The sequence below is a fragment of the Acartia tonsa genome, chromosome 10 (assembly GCF_053477335.1).
Source record: "Acartia tonsa isolate MP-2025a chromosome 10, ASM5347733v1, whole genome shotgun sequence".
NCBI lineage: Eukaryota > Metazoa > Arthropoda > Copepoda > Calanoida > Acartiidae > Acartia > Acartia tonsa.
This window is the reverse complement of record NC_137269.1, coordinates 16,131,333-16,152,015: the sequence shown is the minus strand read 5'-3', so window position 1 is coordinate 16,152,015 and position 20,683 is coordinate 16,131,333. Positions and strand designations below refer to the sequence as shown.

Here is a 20,683-nt window from a genome sequence, read left to right as displayed (position 1 = left end):
AGGGTTCTCCAAAATACTTTTTTTTAAATTTAAAATATTCAATAAATTAAAACAAAAGAGTATTTTAATGTCGGCGGAACGTTTTTTAGCTCTTATAACAATATTTTTAACAAAAATTTGGTGTAATTTAATATCGGCGTAATAGTTTTAGCTATTATAATAATATTTATAAAAGAAATTTGGTAAACCCTCTCCCACCCATTCCACAAATTTCAATTTCTATCCCTCTTATAATATTCAGAGATTAATAGTCGGGGATTGGAAAATTGAAGAAAAAGTTTAATAGTAGGGTATAAGACAATGTAAGAAAAAGATTAATATTCAAGGAAAAAACAATGGAAGAAAAAGGAGGGTTGATTAACCCCCATTATTAATTTTGTTGTGGGTTGTGAAAATATGACCAATTTTTGTTTGTTATTAATGCGGCTTTTGTGGCACAGGGGTACGTTGTACGGCTAAGGTCGTGGTATCCAAGATTGACTCCGGGCAAAGACATTAATTTTCAAATTTTTTTTTGTTTAACATAACAGACTGAAAAATATATTTAACATCTTATTATATCCAGTTTTCTATGAATATAAAAATGCACAATCATTTCAGATTAAAGCCAGTGTTATATAATAATAGTTAATAATACGATGCTTTAAATAACTATTATATTACTCTCCCTACCCTCCAAACATACAAACACACAGACAAATATCCTGTTACTTTATAAAATTTTGATTTTTATATCCGCAGAAATCTTCACAAAATTTGTACTACTTCGGATTAAATAATGGTAATTCGAACCGGCGTAACTTTGTGGTAAGTTATCAGTCATTTTTTATTTTAGATTTTACTTTGTCTCTAGCTTGGTCCCGTGTTCAAATATCCGCGGTCAAAGAACAAAAAATTTCATTTTCTTATTTTCTATAATGTAAATAATGGTAAAATAAAATAAAAATAAAACTGATTTTGAAAAGTCACTTTAAATCTTAGAAAAGGCAAAGACTACAATCATAGAAATCTGCAAACAAATTGTTTGTTTGTGACAAAGGATCTCGCTAACCCCTGAACCCATATGGTTCTCCTTTACAGGGTAGCTTATCATAGGTTCTGGGAAGGTTTCTAACTATTTTGGAAGAGGGTAACACCACCACCCAAGAGAAATAGCCCTGGGAAAAAATTACCCCCCCCCCCCTCCACACAACAATATCTTTCTTTCTCTTTCTCTCTCTCTATAAAGATAAAAATATTTTTTAAATCCCCGAAGTGGTTTTGATCTTAGGTGCTTCAGACTGCTTGGATAAAATATTAACAATAAAACTTATCCACTGAGCTAAAGAGGAAAGTTTAAAAATGCCGTTAATTTAATCAATTACTATAAAGTATTCTTTAAAATATTTAGGGCCATGGAAGTCGGTTCGAGGCTTGGCGATAATTTTTTTTTAATTACTTTTTTAAAGATATTAAGTGACTTCAAAATTAGTTTTATTTTATTAATTACCGATATTGTTTACAATGTCAAAAAAAGAAATATTCTTTAGTATATTTAGGGCCAAGGAAGTCGGTTCGAGGCTTGGCGAATTTTTTTTTTTTAAATTGCTTTTTTAAAGATTTTAAGTGACTTTTCAAAATTAGTTTTAGTTTTATTTTATTTATTTAATAAAAAAATTCAATTTTTTTTAAAGGAAATAAAAAATGTTTATTCTAACAACAAGAATTGAACCATTGATCTTCATACCCCTTTCTCTCATATCATACCACTACGCTATGAAAGAATAGCTATAAGAAGCAATATCAATAATGTATTATAACAGAAGGAAACAATAATTTTCACTAATTTATCTAAACCTGGATGGTACATCCAGGCATTTCTAGTTGTATCATATTATTTACCTTGTATATGTATTGATTGTAGGCTATGTTGCAGAGAATTTATGGCAGCTGATGGAATCTTTTGGAACTGATTCAGTGACAGATCAACACCTATAAAAGATAAATGATAGATGGATAATTGATTGGTTATATATATTAAAATAGATAGATGAACAATCCTTATACTAAAGTAACAGGATGTTTGTCTGTGTGTCTGTGCATCTGTGTGTCTGTACCGAAGGATCTCGCTAACCGCTGAACCGATCGGGAAGGTTTATAACTATTTTCTTGGGAGTGGGACACCCCCAACCCCCCCAAAAACTGAAAAATCCCCCTCACAAAAAAAAAAATTCTAATTTTTTTATCTAAAATTAAAAATGAGGGGGGGGGGGGCACCGGGCAACCCCCCCTCAAAAAAAATTTTTTTTTTACTTTTTCTTTTAAAATCTAAAATAAGAAATTTGGTTATTAAGTTCGACTCTCTCCTCCTCAAGTGCCCCTAGAGGCCTCTAGGGGCGTAGCCGCTAGTAACAGTATATAGCGATAAAAGAATATATATTAATACTATTAAATATTTTTATTGTTAAAGGGTCAAAAAGCATAAACGTAGATACATAGATGCCAGGGATATAAAAGGATAAGACAATAAATTGATGTGCATTACCAATGATGATACACAAAAATACCCACTCTGTAAATTACAATTAGCGGTTGAAACGTTTGGACACTCAACTAAATGATTAAACATATAAGAATTCAATTGAAATCCCCAATATTGTTAAGCCAACGAATAAGAAAACTTTTTAAAAATGGGACTAGTGTAATAAACATCAAATGTACCCTCCCTCCCTTTATAGAGGTAGCTTATATAATGTGTAGCTAATCACAAAAAAAAAGACTTGTACTTGGTATACATATACTTCTATACTACTAATTGGAAAGACTCATATTAGATTATGTGGATTTCATTAACCTAAGTCTACATAATACATATATATTTGAGGACATACAAAAAAAACAGAAATCGATTCTTTATGTAGGAAAATAGCTAAAACCAAAGGACCATAAGAATCATTTCCTTAAAAGCCTTATCGTATCAGGTTAGCAGAATTAGGGAGATCTGAAAGGAAAACTCCCAGAAAAACGGACGGACCAACCCTGCGGAGCCAATTGCCTATCCCTGTGGAGGGCAATCACCTAACCCAATATAACCTAACCTAACCTAAAATAACCTATCAAACGCCATTTTAAAAATACGACGAATTGCCCCTTAAGGGTCGTTGCTACGAAAGGGACTATTCCCAAGGTTTTTTAATTAAACGAGAAGGGGAGAGAGAGAAAAAGACAATAAGAAAGGGAAAAAGAGTGATATAATAGCTGCGCTGTTAAAATAAAAATATTGAGAGGGAAGAAAGTAAGATAAAATGACTGATAGAAAGAGAAACACAAAGTCATTTCAATAAAATAAAGATAAAATACTTCAGAGACCCACAAGAAACAAGGGATAAATATTAGTCAACTATCTATGATCGAAAAAAAGAATTGCAATCCTATTATATAAAGTAGTAAGGATTTATTTAACTGTTGCTGAAGATATCGATACTAAACAGATTAAAATTAAAAAGTATCCTATAGTTAGATTTAAGTCTTGGTATTGTTTTAGGCTACTTAGCTACCCTTCCCTAATCCAATTAAGAGCCCCTAGATCCTACATTTGATGACATAATAATTTGATTGGCAAAAAAGTTATCGGCAGGCATATTTAACCCAAAGAAATATAAGCACCATATTTTTCAGTTTTAAATATTTTAAAATTTTGTAATGTTTATCCATGCCTTTCTGGTAACTCTATCTTGAGTCCTAATCCTCTCATATTGAGTTTATAGACACATAGGGTCAAGATCATTTTATACATTTTTCTATCTATATATCTACCAATCTATATTTTTTCATAGACACAAAGGGTCAGTATCATTTTATACATTTTTCTATCTATCTATCTACCAATCTATGTTTTTTCATAGACACAAAGGGTCAGTATCATTTTATACATTTTCCTACCTATCCATCTACAAATTTATCCTTTCTTATAGACACGTAGGGTCAAGATCATTTCATAAATTTCCCTATCTATCTATCTAAAACGCGACCGTGGCTCAACACTTAGTGAATCCGCTCGTCATCGGGGAGGTGATAGGTTCGACACCGCATCATAACTAAAGGCTTTAAAAATGGTTCCTATTGTTGCTATGACAGGTAGGCGACATGAACAGTTAGAGCAAGGGAAATCCTTTGGCTCATAAACAGGCGCAACTCATGACCACGCAAATTTAGGACTTCTCAAACAAAGGTCGTGCAATCAAAGAGTTGGTTTTCTGTTGGATGTTATTTAACCTAATATCCACCATTGGGCGCTATAGTTTTGCATCCAATTACAAGTGGTTGATGCCCTTGGGTTCTCTAGATGATCGCTTGAAATCGAAGTAGAATCCCGCCCCAAATGAGTAATAGGTAATACAATCAATCTATCTACCAATCTATCATTTCCCTATCTGTTGTTATCATATTTCTTCTAGACAAGGATGTGTACACTGAAAAAACAATTACTTGCATTCAACTTCTTCAACGGCAAAAACAAATTATGATTATTTTTTTTTATATTAGTTTAATCTAAATGTTTTAATTTTAAGTGGTAAAGAATAATGCCATTTTTCAATTGAATGCACATAAATTAGAAGTGTCCAGGGATAAAGGACCAGGATATTTGACTAAAGAATGCTTTGATGCAATTTTGATAAATTAATCAAACTAAACTACTTTTATTTCTTCTGTTTTTACCCATTTCCCCATAGTTTAATCCCAAAGCTAAATTTATGCAGGGTATTTCACCAAAACACATACAAATTTTGAAAAATTTAGAATTAAATCGACTAGCTTAATCATCGCTTTCTATTAAAATTGATTCGGTTTTTCCATGAACTATAATAATCTTAACCAATTTTTTACTTACTTTTTAGTGCAGAATTTTTAGCAAAAACACCAGCATCCAGATTTGTTAGCCTGTTTAGTCGCAGATCCAATTTCACCAGATTCTTCAGGTTAGAAAGAACCCTTAACAATTGAAAAGTGTAATAGTTATTTCTCGCATCGTATTATAAACAGCTTTCCGCGGATATAGAATGTACCATTATAAGATTAAAACCAGTTTTTTAGCCCCGAGATGCCGAAGGCACGGGCTAAAAAACTGGTTTTAATCTTATGATTGTACATTTCTATATTCGTAGAAAACTGGATGTAATACGATGCTAGACATAGTTTTTTCGTATGGATGAGAACCGGTTCCTATCCACCGGATTCGAATAAATACGAGAAAAATTTTTTCTCATTACAGATAAAAAGTTTTAAAAGCAAAATGACGCAAGAGAAACATAATAGACGATACTAAAATTGAATAAAATTTGCATAAATATCTGAGTACGAATTTTATTCAATAACTAATTGTATTATATTTAAGTAAAAAATCAGCTTCTTTCACATGAAAGTTGCAGTCATTACTAAACAGAATTGACATGACAAATATGATCTATGAACTAAAAGACTAACGAATTTAGAACCCCTAGTTATATAGAGTAACTTTATAACTATGTATAATTTTAGTTTAAACAAGTAATTAAACAAAGGAATTAACAAAAACTATAATATCCCTATTTCACCCATTCAAAGTTCTCACCTTCCTAACAATTCTCTGTGCACGAACTTGACTTTATACCTGTCTTTAATGGAATATAATTGGTTGAGGGAGAGGTCCAGAATTTTTAGGTTTGATAGTTCAGCAGGAAATTCTTCTAACGAGGTCAAACTGTTCCCGGATAAATTCAGATGCTCTAAAAATAAAGTAAATAATATTTTAATCATTTTGTCAATAAATTTACACAAATCTTTATTTTAAAAGTTTTGTGAAGTTTTGGAACTAATTAATTAAGTAGTAACGTTTACCATCCCAAAAATACACTTTCACACATAAGACTTTGTAAGAATGATTCTTTATCTCCGTTGAAATTGAAATTGATTATCAAACGTTTTACTTAGATCAAACTGATTATAATTGAAAGAAAATACGTAAAAAATTCGACAGAAACAGAATAGCAGATATTTTTATAAAAACGAAACTTTACTAAACTTAGTGTGTTGGTCTGACCGTCTGTCCGTGACGATTAGCTCTAATGGTTAATTAAGACATGTTGGAATTAAAACTTGACGTGATGGTTCCTGTGACAGTACGATTTACAAAGTGATGCAACTCTATAATCATCGCCAGAAATTCGGTACAATTTAAGAAAGATGATCTTTTAGCTTTTTGATAATTTTGTGTAAAATTAAATCGTCCTATTTTTCGGTATATTGGAACATTTGGCATGATGTTATAAGCAAATGATCTCTTTAATTCAATCTTTAAATGTAAGTGTGTCCAAATTAAGCATCCTTTATTTTGATGACTTTATGATTTTTATTACTCTTCGTTAATTCGTTTTGACTTTCTAATTTGTTGATCTTCGCTTTTATTGATGTTGTCATCCTTGTTACTTTAGTAATATAACATTCAATTATATAAGTCTTTACCTAGTTTCCTCAGACCATTTAAAGCGCTAGATTGCAGACGAAGAAGCTTGTTTGAACTCAAATTCAACCGTATCAGGACTTTCTGAAAACATTAAAACATGTGTAATTAAATAGAATAAAACTTTTTTTAAAAGCAAAGTCAGCTAAGAAAATCCTGACCAAAAAGCCATGTCTATGCATAATATATTTATACAATGTTGTGTATTGTATTTTCTTAACTTATTGTTGTAAGAATGTATGTCTACATTACAAAACATGCAATGTAAAGATATAATAAGATCAGGAATAAATATATTAAGCATTCATAAAATTTCTTACTAAACACTTGCTATTTAGTTACTAAGCCTCTAAAAGATTTGTCTCTAAATTGGGCGAGTAAATTAATAGCTTAAAACCAACCTACCAAGATTCGTACGATTTACTCGATAAGACTAGAACAATCAGAACAGCCATTTTCGAGATTATTTGCTTCTAACAAAATAAGTCTTACTAACTTATATCGGATTTGCCCAATTTGTATATAAAATACTTTACTTATGACATAAAGCTCTTTTAAGAGAAAAAAATACATCTTTTAAGAGAATTTCTCGTTTACTAAAACCTCTCTGGAAAAATAAGTAGCAGAAGAAATATTTCGATTACACATGGTCAAACAACAACTTTGTGTAATAGATAATAAATCCCTTATATTCTTGATAAAATATGTTTTATTATACTCACTCTCCAAAGTATAATTTATAAATAAAATCAACCTTTACCCTAGTGCTTTTTAAAAGCGAAGCTTTTCTATAATTAGGGTCGGTCCGTCCGTCCGTCCGTCCGTCCGTCCGTACGTCCGTCCGTCCGAGATAGATAGCTTTTATTCGTTAATTTAGGCATGTTAGAATTGTCCTATCGATTTCAAACTTTGCATGATGATTCCTGTAGTAGTTAGGTACGATTTAGAAAGCGTAGCAACTCTATAATCATTACCAAAATGTCCGTACGTCCATTTTAAACATGTTGATTTTTTTACTTTTTAAACAACAAATTTTTAAATGAACTATTTATCCGTTTGATCTGATTTTTGGTATATTAATTCCTAAGACAACAAAGAACAATATTATAAGCGAAGCAACTCTATAATCAAGTCCTAAAAATGTAAGTATGTCCTTAAACATTATCCTATATCAAGCAGTTTTTCAACAAATTTACTTACAATTTTGCTTTGACTCTTATACTTTTATATTCTGATTATTCAGATCAGACACTATACAAGCGTAAATGTCCGTTTGTCCTACCGTTTCAGTGCTTCGCTTTTATGGATGTTGTCATCCTTGTTTTTATAAAATGATATTTTAAATTTATGCAGCTAAATTTTAAATGTAGGAAAGAAAAGGAAAAAAAGTAAGTTATTCATTTCTAAGAAAATGCCTTAAATTTGGAAATACTAAACACAAGACATATATTTTATTTGAGTCAGAGCATCAATTTAAAGAGAAGCTTTTTGTTGTCAAAGGCATATTTGAAAAGTAAGTAATAAAGCAAATCCAGTGGCGTGGACAGTGTTTTACCAGAGGGGTGAAATAGGGGATGGCAGGTCTTACCAGTTTTTAATATCAAGATGGGTTTTGCCACCCTATAACATACAGCATGACCCTCGAAAAAGTATTTTTAAGCATCTGCAGCCCTTATTTCTCAATGAATTAAAAAAAAATGCATATGTCCTTATTCTCCATAGTATTCCACATAAGTAGATATAAAAATATTTTTTTTACCTCCATTAACACCGGAGATTTTTAGAGCTAAAGTTTTGAAAAAGTGACTGAGAAAAAGAATTTTTTTTTGTTTCTCTTATTTTTTGGATGGTTATATTATGTTTTTCTGGCAACTGAATAATGAGACACAAAGAAAAACAAGTTAACTAATTATTTCTTTTTTATTCCACCAAAAAATATAAATTTTTAATGGCAAAAAATACTACTGAATGAATTGATAATTTGCAAATTTTAGGTTATTTATTAACCCTTATTTGAGAAAAGGATTAATTATGACAGTTGCTCCGCCTACTTTTCTGACATCTCAATAACTTAATAGGGGGTTAATTAAGCTTTTTAGACAAAAAAATCATTATGTTTAAATTTTATTTTCTTCATAACTTTTTTGTTATTAAAGTTAGGATTGTAAAACAAAAACAATTTTCCTGCTATATTCATAAAGATTTATTTGGTTTTTTAATCTTAAAAAATTTTGCCTAATAAGTAAGTTTTTCAAAATATCATTAAACTAAAAAGACTCAAAAAATATGTGTAAAAAAATGCTTTTTACTCAAAAACTAAATTTTTTATTTCATTTTTGTATAAAGTTTCTGCTAGTAACAAAAATAAAAGGATTTCTACCTTAATTTTGCTAAAAAAGTCGTTTCATGTTAAAAGTTACTTTTTCCTCAGTCACTTTTTCAAAACTTTAGCTCTAAAAATCTCCGGTGTTAATGGAGGTAAAAAAAATATTTTTATATCTACTTATGTGGAATACTATGGAGAACAAGGACATATGCATTTTTTTATAATTCATTGAGAAATAAGGGCTGCAGATGCTTAAAAATACTTTTTCGAGGGTCATGCTGTATTTCTAAAGCCTTTAAGCCTAGGGGCGCAGCCACTAGCATAATAAATAATACCATACAATTTATGTTTATGGAAAATAAGTGTAATGAAAGGATGTAGAAGAAAATTGCAACAAAAAAGTAATAAATTAAACACTTGGTGCAATACATGTACTTTTTATATTTATAATGTAAACATTAAATATCTGTTTTTGGTTTGAAGAGTAAGATGTTTGAAACGCGCCTTTAGACTAAAACGTAGCTGGAGGTTTCTATTATATGTTAAATGAACTTAAAGCATAAAAGTTTTTTATGTTAGGTCAGGTTGGTTTTGTATAGGGTGAACAGGGGCTGCAAACATATTTTTCAAAAATTAAAAAAAGGGGTCTCGGTAGTACATTTAAATGAAGTTTTAATTAAAAGCATCGTGTAGTCGCTAGTAATTCAGTGATATTATGAGCTTTTTTTCTGAAAAATATCATATGAAACGGCTGGGCTGATTATTTCGAAAAAGCTAAAAAGCACAAGAACATAACCTTATTATAAAGAAGCTGTAATAATGTTACCTGTTTTCCAAAAGCATTGGGATGTATTGAAGATATGTTGTTCCCACTAACATTAATAAATTATATATTTTTTTTAAATTTAAATTTGATCAAGAATGACACATTAATAAGTAACGAAGCCATGTATAAAAAAAAGAATTTGGTAGAATATAAAAAGATAACAAACTTATAATTTAAGTTATATAGTTGACATGAACGAATCTAAGGAATTTCAACGGTTTCCCTTAAAATTACCGACAGAAGTACAAAGTGAGTTGTAAGAATCATGATTATCACGATCATCGCATTACCGAAAGATCGATTGACAAAATAATGTAAGTACCGAATGCGTATAGTTAATAAGAATATACGCAAAAAAACATCTTTAAGTCTTTTTGAAGCTGAAAAAATTCGTTTCTCCTCAGCGTACAGACAGACAGATGGACAGACGAATAAAGTAAAATATGGATTTCCACTGGAATAGAAGTATGGACGACATATTTTCTTAAATTGACAAACTTATTCTATCTTTTTATTTTATACATGTTGAGAATTTTAGATTGGCCTTAAAATTCCATAAAGATCCCTGGATAATAATGTATTGAAGAAGGAAGGGAAGTATTATTTTCTCAAATCGATACTTGATTTGATGGTGGTTTCCATCACATTGCATCTAGACCGCAAGCAAAGTTTTAAAGAAAAAACGTATTTATTTGCTAAATTTAGGTACGGCTAGGTTAAGAAAAGATTAAAATAGCCCCAAAACTACTTTATATATTTAATGAAAGCAAAAAAATTTATAATAAAAATAAAAAAAATCTGTTAACTTTTAAAGAAAAGTCATAGATTATTTTTATTATCTTTTGAAATTTTTAAAGGCTTTAAAATCATTTGTAATATGAATTTACTATTTGTTCTCTATAATGATTATCTTTATCCCTAGGAGAAATGTCCTTGAAAGTACATCCTAAACAAAGCTTCCGCTCTCAAAACTTCCATAATATAATTGCATATCTAGAAAATTGCGAATGTTTTAATAGCGACACTAGGAAGTTGAGAGTATTTACTCAAATATCATCAATCAAATCTGACGTAAAAAATTCATAGATTTTTATGTTAGGTAATGGCAATAAAGTTTTAAATATAATTTTTGTCTATCCCATTTACATAAAAAAATGTTTTCTTTTTTTAAACCTTAAAATTTTGAATTAAGCTATACATGTAATGGATTACCTTGAAATTTTTTGTTCTATTTTATTTTTATCTTTTGTTTGTACTTCCTTATTACATATTTTAAAACAGTAATATTTGAGTGTAGCCATTATGATACTCCTTCTATTGTTGCAAGTATTGGATTTCCATAATTCCATATTTCCAACTTTCAATAAGCAAAATTTGAATCCCTAGGCTGAAAACATTGGGAATATGTAATACACACAATTCTAAACAATTTTACACCAAACACAAACATTTTACCATGTACAAAAAAGAAGGCTTAAAATACTTTGAACAATCAAACAAAGTTTGTCACTTTTAAAACAATCTTAAACATTCAAACACTTCTGCACACCGAAAAACAATTTACAAAACACAAATATTTTACAAAGTACAAAATATTAAGGCTTAAAATACTTTATAATAAAGTTTTCCAAAAATTCTACACAATTAAACATTTCTAAACAGATGCTCAAAACCAGAAATCTTAAGGGATAAGACGATGGAAAATAAATTGTTGTTCACCCCAAAAGATGATCAACAGTAAAAATTCTATAGATTAAATCTTTGGTTGAAAAGTTTGGACATGTCTTAACCTCTTTTCGAGGAAGCTTGGTGTTTATCAAGTTCGAAATTAATTCCTTATCATTATCCTAGAATTAAGCGCAAATGTCGTCTTGTTTGACTTTCCTTCAGTAATAGACGCGGCATGGATTGTTTATATGCGCCCACGTTTCTTACTTTTGAATGAGACATGAGTGTGTGAAGATTTCGGAGAACAAAATTGGGCCTATCATTGGTCTCATAGTGCGTGAACGACCCTAGTATACCAGGGATTTGAAACCATAAGAACTTCAGGTAGAATTTGTTAATTTTATTAAGAAGAATGGTGTATAGGACGATTATATGTAGTTTTAAAAAAGGCTTTAGCCAGCTAAGCATGAAACTTAATTATGATTAATATATGTTTTAGTAATTTTTTATGTGCCTTTATTTTTGCATTTAACAATGATTTATTAAACCAAATAATTTTCCTTTTAAGCCAAAGTTTCCAAAGATTCTTAACTGTAGAGAAAAATGATTTTTAAAAAGCAATTAAGATTACGTGGTTATAAATAACTGGAATTATGAACTAATTGATTTTGTAATTTCAGGACCTTGAAATAATTTCATCAATAAATCTATATTCAAACCTGCTGTTGAAACTTGATGGTTCCTGGTATTGGGGGTTTGTATGTTCGCCAACAGATCTCGAGAACTTCCCGCTAATTCGGAAGTCAAACTCAACCAAAGTGTCATGGTTGAGACAGGACACTACCAGTTTGGAACTAACCATTCAAAATTCAATAAGAGTATCCACAGTCAACAAATAAGAAAATGTGGGTTTGAAACTTTGGGTACCAGCGTAATTAACAACTATGTCACTTCCCTCCCTGACTTACAACTCTATGATCTTCAGTTCATTGCAAATATCCTTTATAAAAATATTGCTTGGATTGTGATTCAACTTTAATCATCTTCATATAAAAGTGGCAGGATTTCTTTATGTTTGATTGTACTGGTATCTCACTAACCACTAAACCATTTTTTAGGAGGATACCACCACCTACCCAAGATGCCCCCCCCCCCAAAAAAAAAACTTCACTGTAAAGAAGAACTATATCGGTTCAGCGGTTAGTGAGATCCTTCGCTATAGACAAAAAGAACCTTACTACTTTTTATATTAGGATATTGAAATATATTGGGGATAGGGTTGGCCTCCATCAACCCTCCAGCTAGTCAATGACAATAAAATACAATGAATGAAAAGTTCTGACAATTATGACAACAAATTACATATGCACCTTTATCTGAAATTTGTAATTAAACAAGCATTTATTTTTCATTATGTAACCTTTTTTCCCCAAATGTATTGAAGTTGGTTGCAGAATTTGTATTCTTTTTGTACATAGCCAATCCTACACAAAGCTTTAATGCATTAAACATTTTTTTCAAAGAAAAATTGGCAATTCTAACAACCATTTAACTTAAACCCAATTTTATCCCTCTTTACCAGGTTTTTAATTCAAATTGTTAAAAAACCTTCTAAACTTAAAAATTATCTTAGCGGAAATTTATTAAAAGAGCCTTTGAGGGGCTGTATCTAGGTTTATTGTCTCCAAGAAATATTTCCAGAAAATCCGACGCACACTTTTAGCATTCATCGAATTCCAATTGTGAAATATTCCTTTGAGCATGAAATTATTTTTTTTCTTTCTTGTGCCTTTATGATGAATAGATAGATAACATGCATCAAATTAGATTTATGGCATTTTGATAAAGAATTTGATTATTTTGTCTGAGTAAAATTTCCATTACTTTATTTACAAACTAATTGCTACGCACCTAAAGGCCTCTAGGGCACTTGAAAGGGAAGGGGTAAGTCGTCCACCAACTTTCCATTTTAGTTTTACCATAAGAATCTTCATCGTAAATTAAACCATTCGGTCCATCGGTTACCTACTAACGAATATATACACACACAAATTTGAACAGACAGACGTTCTGTTACTTTTACATTATTATTGTTTGATTTAAAATGTAAACAACAATATTTAATGAATATATTTAAAGTTCATAGTCTAAGTCTGACTAAGACAATTATAAAACACTTGTACTTAAAATAAATTTGTATTTATAAGTATGGTTTAGTGAAAGAATTTTGAAAGTTATTTCTATCAAAGAAGGTGTATCAACTATTTTTTTTATAGCTAGCCGGTTCTTTTAGTAAGTAGTAGATGTAAAATTTTTCATAGAATTCAGATATGCAATCGGTTTTTTTGTAGACCTCTTATTTTTTAAGTAATTTAAGTTTTAAAAAAAAAAAATTAAGTCGATTTTAAGGTACTAAAATGCAACAAAAAAAAGAAAGAAAATGGTCATTATGAACAAAAATAGTAAGATCTTTAATTTGACACCTTACTTTTTCAATTCTGTCAGGTAATTATTGAAAAAATCGATTTTTTTAAACCCACGAGAATAAAAACTTTGAACTTAATTTTATTATTTCACAAATAAAAAAATATGGGTTCATATATACCATTAGAATCAGAAAAATATTACGAATCCATTGTAAGCAAAATTGAAAAAAAAAGTTTACAATATAGTATATAAACTACAATAAAAGGAATTATATGAAAATATCATATTATGTTGTACAGGCAACGTCTTAATTCTTCAATTGAGTATAAAAATGGGAAGGGGGTAAAGAGGGGGTAAAGAGGGGGTAAAAAAGGGAAGACAATAGTGTTGTCTGAACAAAAAAAATAATTGGCCATTTCTGTAATTTTTTAATTTTTTAATTTTTTTCAATTTTGCTTACAATGGATTCGTAATATTTTTCTGATTCTAATGGTATATATGAACCCATGTTTTTTATGTCTGTTTGAGAAAATATTTAGGTCTAAAGTTTTTATTATACCGAGGTTAAAAAAATAGATTTTTTCAATAATTACTCAACAGAATTTTAAAAGTAAGGTGTCAAATTAAAGATCTTACTATTTTTGTTCTTACTGACCATTTTCTTCTTTTATTTTGTTGCGTTTTAGTACCTTAAAACCGACTTAATTATTTTTTTAAAAAACTTAAATTACTTAAAAAATAAGAGGTCTACAAAAAAACCGATTGCATATTTGAATTCTATGAAAAATTTTACATCTACTACTTACTAAAAGAACCGGCTAGCTATAAAAAAAAAGTTGATACAACTTCTTTACCTAAATATAATTAGATCTTCCCCTCTAATTACGCTGATGTTATCAATCTGAGAATTATTGTTGCAAGGCCAGCTTTTGTTTTGGTGTTTTTACAATATGTCAGAAAACAAGGATGACAACATCCATAAGTAGCAAAGCTCAAAAATCATGAAGGGATATCGGGAAAAAATTAATATAGAGCAGTATCATACAATAAACATGAAACTTGATAAAAAAAAGGGAATTCACGAAACCTTAAAAATCACTCATCATTCAAAACTTAAAAATCTAGGAATCGATCTAGCACCGCAATTAATAGACAAATCTTAATGAAACTTGATGAAAAATGTAGAATATGAGCAAATTCAACCCCTGATAATTTTAGCTGTCAATCCTGTAAAGGAATTGAGAAAATTACGAAAACCTAAAAATCTAGAAATCAATCTAGCACCTCAGTTTATAGACAAATTTTGATAAAACTTTGTGAAAATATGTAGAATGTAAAATTTAATAATTCCTAAATTTGAGCCCTCTATTTTGAAAAGGAATTGAGAAAATCATGAAAACGTAAAAATCTAGTAATTGATCTAGCACCCCAAATAACAGACAGATGCACAAAACAATGTATATATTAGATGGGCATATATAATGGGAATCTTCACTAAAAATTTCAGCTGTCTATCTTTTATAGGAGCTGAGAAAATCACGTTTCAACCAAAACGTTTCTTACGGACATACGGACAGACGGACATTTCAAATTATAAAGTAGCTTCACTACCAAATAAGATAAAAATGACATCATGACTTTCTGTATGTCGGTATAGATTTGTAGATTCTACATAATAAAACACTAGCGGCTACGCCCACAATAAGCCTCTAGCGGCACATGAGGAGAGGGGAGTTGAATTCGAATAACCCGATTTTTAATTTTTGTATAAATATTTGTTTTAGGGGGGCTGTCATTTTTTTCTAGGGGCGGGGGAGTGGTGGTACCTTCCCCCAGAATAGTTATAAACCTTCCCAGGACCTATGAGAAGCTACCCCGTAAATGAGTATCATATTGGTTCTGCAGTTAGCGAGATACTTCGAACAGCATTTAGATGCTCTGTATCCTAATGAATAGTCTGACCCTGCGGGGCAATTGCCTAACTTAACCTAACCTTCCAAAAGCTACTGTTAAAATACGACAAAACAACCCTCAATAGGCGTTGTCACGAATTTGACTAAACCCAAAATCCAGTAAATATTTGCTGAAGAAGTAATTTTCTCCAAAATTTAATGTTATTCTGCTTATTTGTAAATTTTGTATTTTATTTGATGATAATATAGAATTGTTTTGTGATAACAGTGTTTGTTGCAAAACTAAATTCTAACTTTTATGCACTCACTCTCCTAATCTACACAATGATACAAAAATCACCACAATTGGATATTTACATAAAAGAATTTACATTGACTAAACCCTATAAAAGTAAAGTTACCTGAAAATTGTACTATAACAGTTACCTATTATATCTTTATTTTTTCATTTTAAAATTATGCTTTATCAGTCCAACTGTGCATAAAAAAATATCACACAATGAGAAAAAGTGCATCTATAGATATTTCAAGTTTCTGTAGCAAAACAAAAAGATATTGGAAGATATTGTTATATATTATAATATTTCCTTATCTAATGCTTTACATCAAGTTATTAACAAAAATGATAAGTTATGTTATCAAAAATGATAAGTTATTTAAGGAATGATTGAACTTAAAGAAAAACAACTATTGCTAATTTAATTGTAGAATCTCCGAATAAGAATTGTTAAACATTGTGGCAGTTATTCCACATTCTACAAGCAAAATAAAATTCATTCTCGTATTCATTTGAATCCGGTGGATAGGAACCGGTTCTCATGAATACGAAAAAACTATGTCTAGCATCGTATTATATCCAGTTTTCTACGAATATAGAAATGTACAATCATAAGATTAAAACTAGTTTTTTTAGCCGGTGCCTTCGGCACCACGGGACTAAAAAAACTAGTTTTAATCTTATAATTGTACATTCTATATCCGCGGAAAGCCGTTTATAATACGATACGAGAAATAACTATTCTCGTATTCATTCGAATCCGGTGGATAGGAACCGGTTCTCGTCCATACAGCACCCTGGGGCTAAAAAACTGGTTTTAATCTTATAATTGTACATTCTATATCCGCGGAGAGCTGTTTATAATAGGATGCGAGAAATAACTATTAATCTCCTTTTTATTGATATGTATGTTCAGAGACACAAATTTTCAGAGCTTCGCTTTTATAGATGTTGTCATCCTTGTTTGTATATATAACTAAAGTATAGAGGAAGTAAAAATTTATAATTAGTAATTACATTGACGGTAACATGTGCCACTAAATGCTCAGTATAATGAATAATTTAATTATATAGGCACATTCAGAACAACTATTTTACAGTTTTATATCATGTAGAAACTAAATTTATTATAAAATCTCTCTATATGGAACTTAAAAGTAATTTTTTTGGACGAATACAATTCAATGTTTGAATTTACGAATCATATATGCCGAATAAACGATGCCGCTAGTAAATTATAAATGACTTATACGTACTTAGGATCAAAGTAAATCTAATACTTCATAAACTGCAAAACCATTAATATCTGTTCTAAGCAGACATGTAATTAATATCTTAAGCATGTTAAGCAACAGAAACGTAGGTATATATAGATTAAGGAAATTATTTTGTAACAAGGTATAAACTATACTAACGTTTTTTGCTCGCCATATCCCGATTAACAATATTTATGTTGCATTGTAGAGTAGCAAATCTACTTCAAAAGGTTTAAAAAGACTGTAATAAATTTTAATTGTCAAAATTTAGATCCAAAGTTAGAACCTTTACATGTTCCTTAACTCTGAAAATCAAACATAAACAGATAAGATCAAATACATTACATTAATATTAAGATGGACAGATTATGAATGAAGTCTGTACTGTACATTACAAGATAAGATAATAAGGAAAATCATTTCTATAAGAAGCGCAGCAATTTCTAGTGGTAATATTTTTGTATGTACACAATACACATACTGTCAAAAAAACTGCCAATAGATGATCAATGTCTAATTTTCAAACCGAATTATAAACTATTTATACTGTGATTTACAGGAAAGCTTTGTATTGATTCTGAGTAGTACAGTTTTCTATAAACAAATATAACAAACACTCTCCTTATATAAATTATATATTGCGATTCGATAGGGTAGATAGAAAAAAGAAAAATGCCTCAAATTAAAAAAAAGCATTTCAGACAGAAAGATAAACTTTCTACTAGAGTACATACTTATTTGCCAGGAGATTCTATAAAAGAAAAATTAATAGTTCAAAACTAAAATACGGATTAAGGTACTAAAACATACGAATTTGAAATCTCATACATAATTGTTTTTGACATGCAAAATATGTCTTCTACAGCTTAGAGTACCTAACTCTGTCTATAATTTGTTTTAAATCAAATGAATAAATTGCCAGTAAATCCATCAATACCTTAGATTAAATATTTATAAATATTATTAAGTTTGAAGAGTTTCTCTTCTTGAAATATATAAGGAAACTTATAGTGAAATATAAAATAGGATTATTCTCTTGGATACTTAGAATTCTATTTATGTGGCACATATACAAATAACTATCTACAATACATAGTGAATTTTTTTCTTTTTCTCACTTATCTTATCATACAGTTTTTTTTTATAAAAAAAGGATCTCAATAATCATAAAAACTAACGAAGGAGCGTAAATATGATATAAGCCTATATGATAAAAAAATTGTGTATTGAGTATATTTAAAGGTGCTATTGTAAATTCCCTTATACTTTTCTCCTACCTGAAATAACTGATTTTTAAGTAACTGCGCTATTTAAACAAAATTTTATTTTTCATGTTTGTTTTTATGTCTGCTTGTCTGTCTGTTTGTTAATCTCTACCCCCTGAAGCTAAATCTAAAGATGAAAGAATGAAATCTTATCTTGGTTCAAATATATTTTTACATATTTTCTTCGACTCAACATTATATGTAAAGTACATTCCATTTTGAATTTTTAGAATTTTAAACTTTATAATTTTGTTTGGAATTTAGTTTTTACATTGTAAACTTGTTGTTTAAAAAAAGAATATACAAATATTTAGAAAAAAAACCTTACGTTAAATAATAGCAAAGTTTTTATGAATTACAGGAATAAATTGTAAGCAAACCTGGCGAGTCTGGCTACTCTATAATTCAAACCATCTGTATTTAAGGATAATACATTGAATAAAAGGCATTTACTGTACTCATAATTTCTGTCTACTCAAAATATTTTCAGAGCTGAATTGGGGCCAGGTTTAAGTTTTAAGTAATTTAAAATGCTGAGTGGTATTCTATTTTTTAAAAGCAAAGCTATTCTTTAACAAGGGCCGGACCGTTAGGACAGTTAGCTCTTTTCGTTAATTTGAGCAGGTTAGAATTATCCTATCAAGTCCAACTTTGCATGGTGATTCCTGTAGTAGTTAGCTACGATTTAGAAAGCTAAGCAGCTATATAAAAAGAAGCTTCACTGAAAATGTGAAACAAATCGGTTCAGCGGTTAGCGAGATTCTTCGCTAACCACAGACAGACATCCTGTTAATTACATAGAATATACTTTAATACGTATGTTGCTTGAATGTGTTGATTTTATTACCTTCTAGAATTATAGTATTGCACCATTTACAGATTACAATTTACTAGTGTCAATACAGACCCGCAAAGGAAAAGTAGAAACCATCAATTAATCAAGATTGATGACCTAAAGTTTTTAAATGATAGAAATGTTTAATTCTCTACATATAACTAACCTTTATTCTAGGGAAATAAGTTATCATAATATCGATATTGCATCAACAATGACAACTTTATTAGATGTCAATAAGATTTTGTGTCAACATAACCCCTTCAGGCTCGACGTTTAGAATTAATAAAAAGAAAAATTTAAAATTGACTTTTTGTGTACAGTATTAAAGGAATAAATACTTTTTACATTGATTTTTTTGCTGTTTTCTGGTAAACTCACACACACATAAATACTACTCAGACATTCAGCACTGTGTTAAGTGTATACTATAATTAATACAAGGTTACCAGGGAGGGGACGGAGGACAATAAAACCGCATAAAACTTGTTTCTGCCTTTGTTAGCATAAAAAATATAGAGATAGAGGTTGAAAGGTTGAAAGGTGACATTACAAAGTATAATAATATTACCCAAACTTTCCAAAGGCAGATTTTTACATCATAATATTTAAGCAGATATTAAGGCAACCTTATACTTCTGATTGTTACCCAATCTAGGCATTTTTGCCTTGGAGTTAGTATGAAAAGTATAGCTAAAATTACAATTTAATTAAGGTATCAATATTTTCATATGGGTGTAGATATTACTCAAATAGGCCTTTATATCCATCCATAGGTTCAACCTTACTTGGTAAGAAAGTCAACCAAATTACATCATGCTCAAGACATTAATAAAAATACGAATATGAATTTCACACAAACGTCGTGTCAACAAGATGACTTTTTAATTAGATATTGAATGAATGTTTAATTCGTTTGAATATATATAATTTCCTGAGAGTAAGTGTGATTAGATTTGGACACAGAGAGGCATCTTGGGAGGTTAACTCAGATAAAGCACTTCCTGAAATTTAATTAAGGTTTGTTAATTTGTATTCCTTAAATTTTCATAATTCAAAATCATATTCTTGTAATAATTTTATAGTTAGTCATGCAAGAACCTAGTAAAAGTGTCTGACTCTGATTATTATTTTTTACGTCATAATCTGAGTCAGCCACTTTTACTAGGTTCTTGCATGACTATATAAATTAAATAGTTTTGGCTATTCAATATTGCCCATAGTTGTATTAAATGTACAGGTGATACAGTTTTGTTTAAGACGTTGAAAATTGAATCCACTGCTTCTATTTTAGTGATTATTCAGATAGAGGAAATGATTTGGCCCGTAAACAGGAGCAATGCATTACAATTTACAGCTAATAAATACACATAAAGATATAAATAAATCATTGGAATATTTATAAACTGTTA

General features: G+C 29.7%; 1 protein-coding gene across 1 annotated transcript in view; it reads right to left on the bottom strand.

Moving 5' to 3' along the window:
- Positions 1 to 20,683, bottom strand: part of LOC145329541 (uncharacterized) — a 106,520-nt gene that overhangs the window by 40,763 nt on the left and 45,074 nt on the right. The window contains exons 17-22 of the mRNA XM_080173811.1: positions 20,208 to 20,275; positions 9,631 to 9,678; positions 6,481 to 6,562; positions 5,630 to 5,744; positions 4,871 to 4,971; positions 1,882 to 1,971 (exon numbers count right to left, since the gene is read on the bottom strand). Of these exons, the coding sequence (XP_080029937.1) occupies positions 1,882 to 1,971; positions 4,871 to 4,971; positions 5,630 to 5,744; positions 6,481 to 6,562; positions 9,631 to 9,678; positions 20,208 to 20,275 (504 nt within the window). The remainder of the gene's footprint in view (positions 1 to 1,881; positions 1,972 to 4,870; positions 4,972 to 5,629; positions 5,745 to 6,480; positions 6,563 to 9,630; positions 9,679 to 20,207; positions 20,276 to 20,683) is intronic.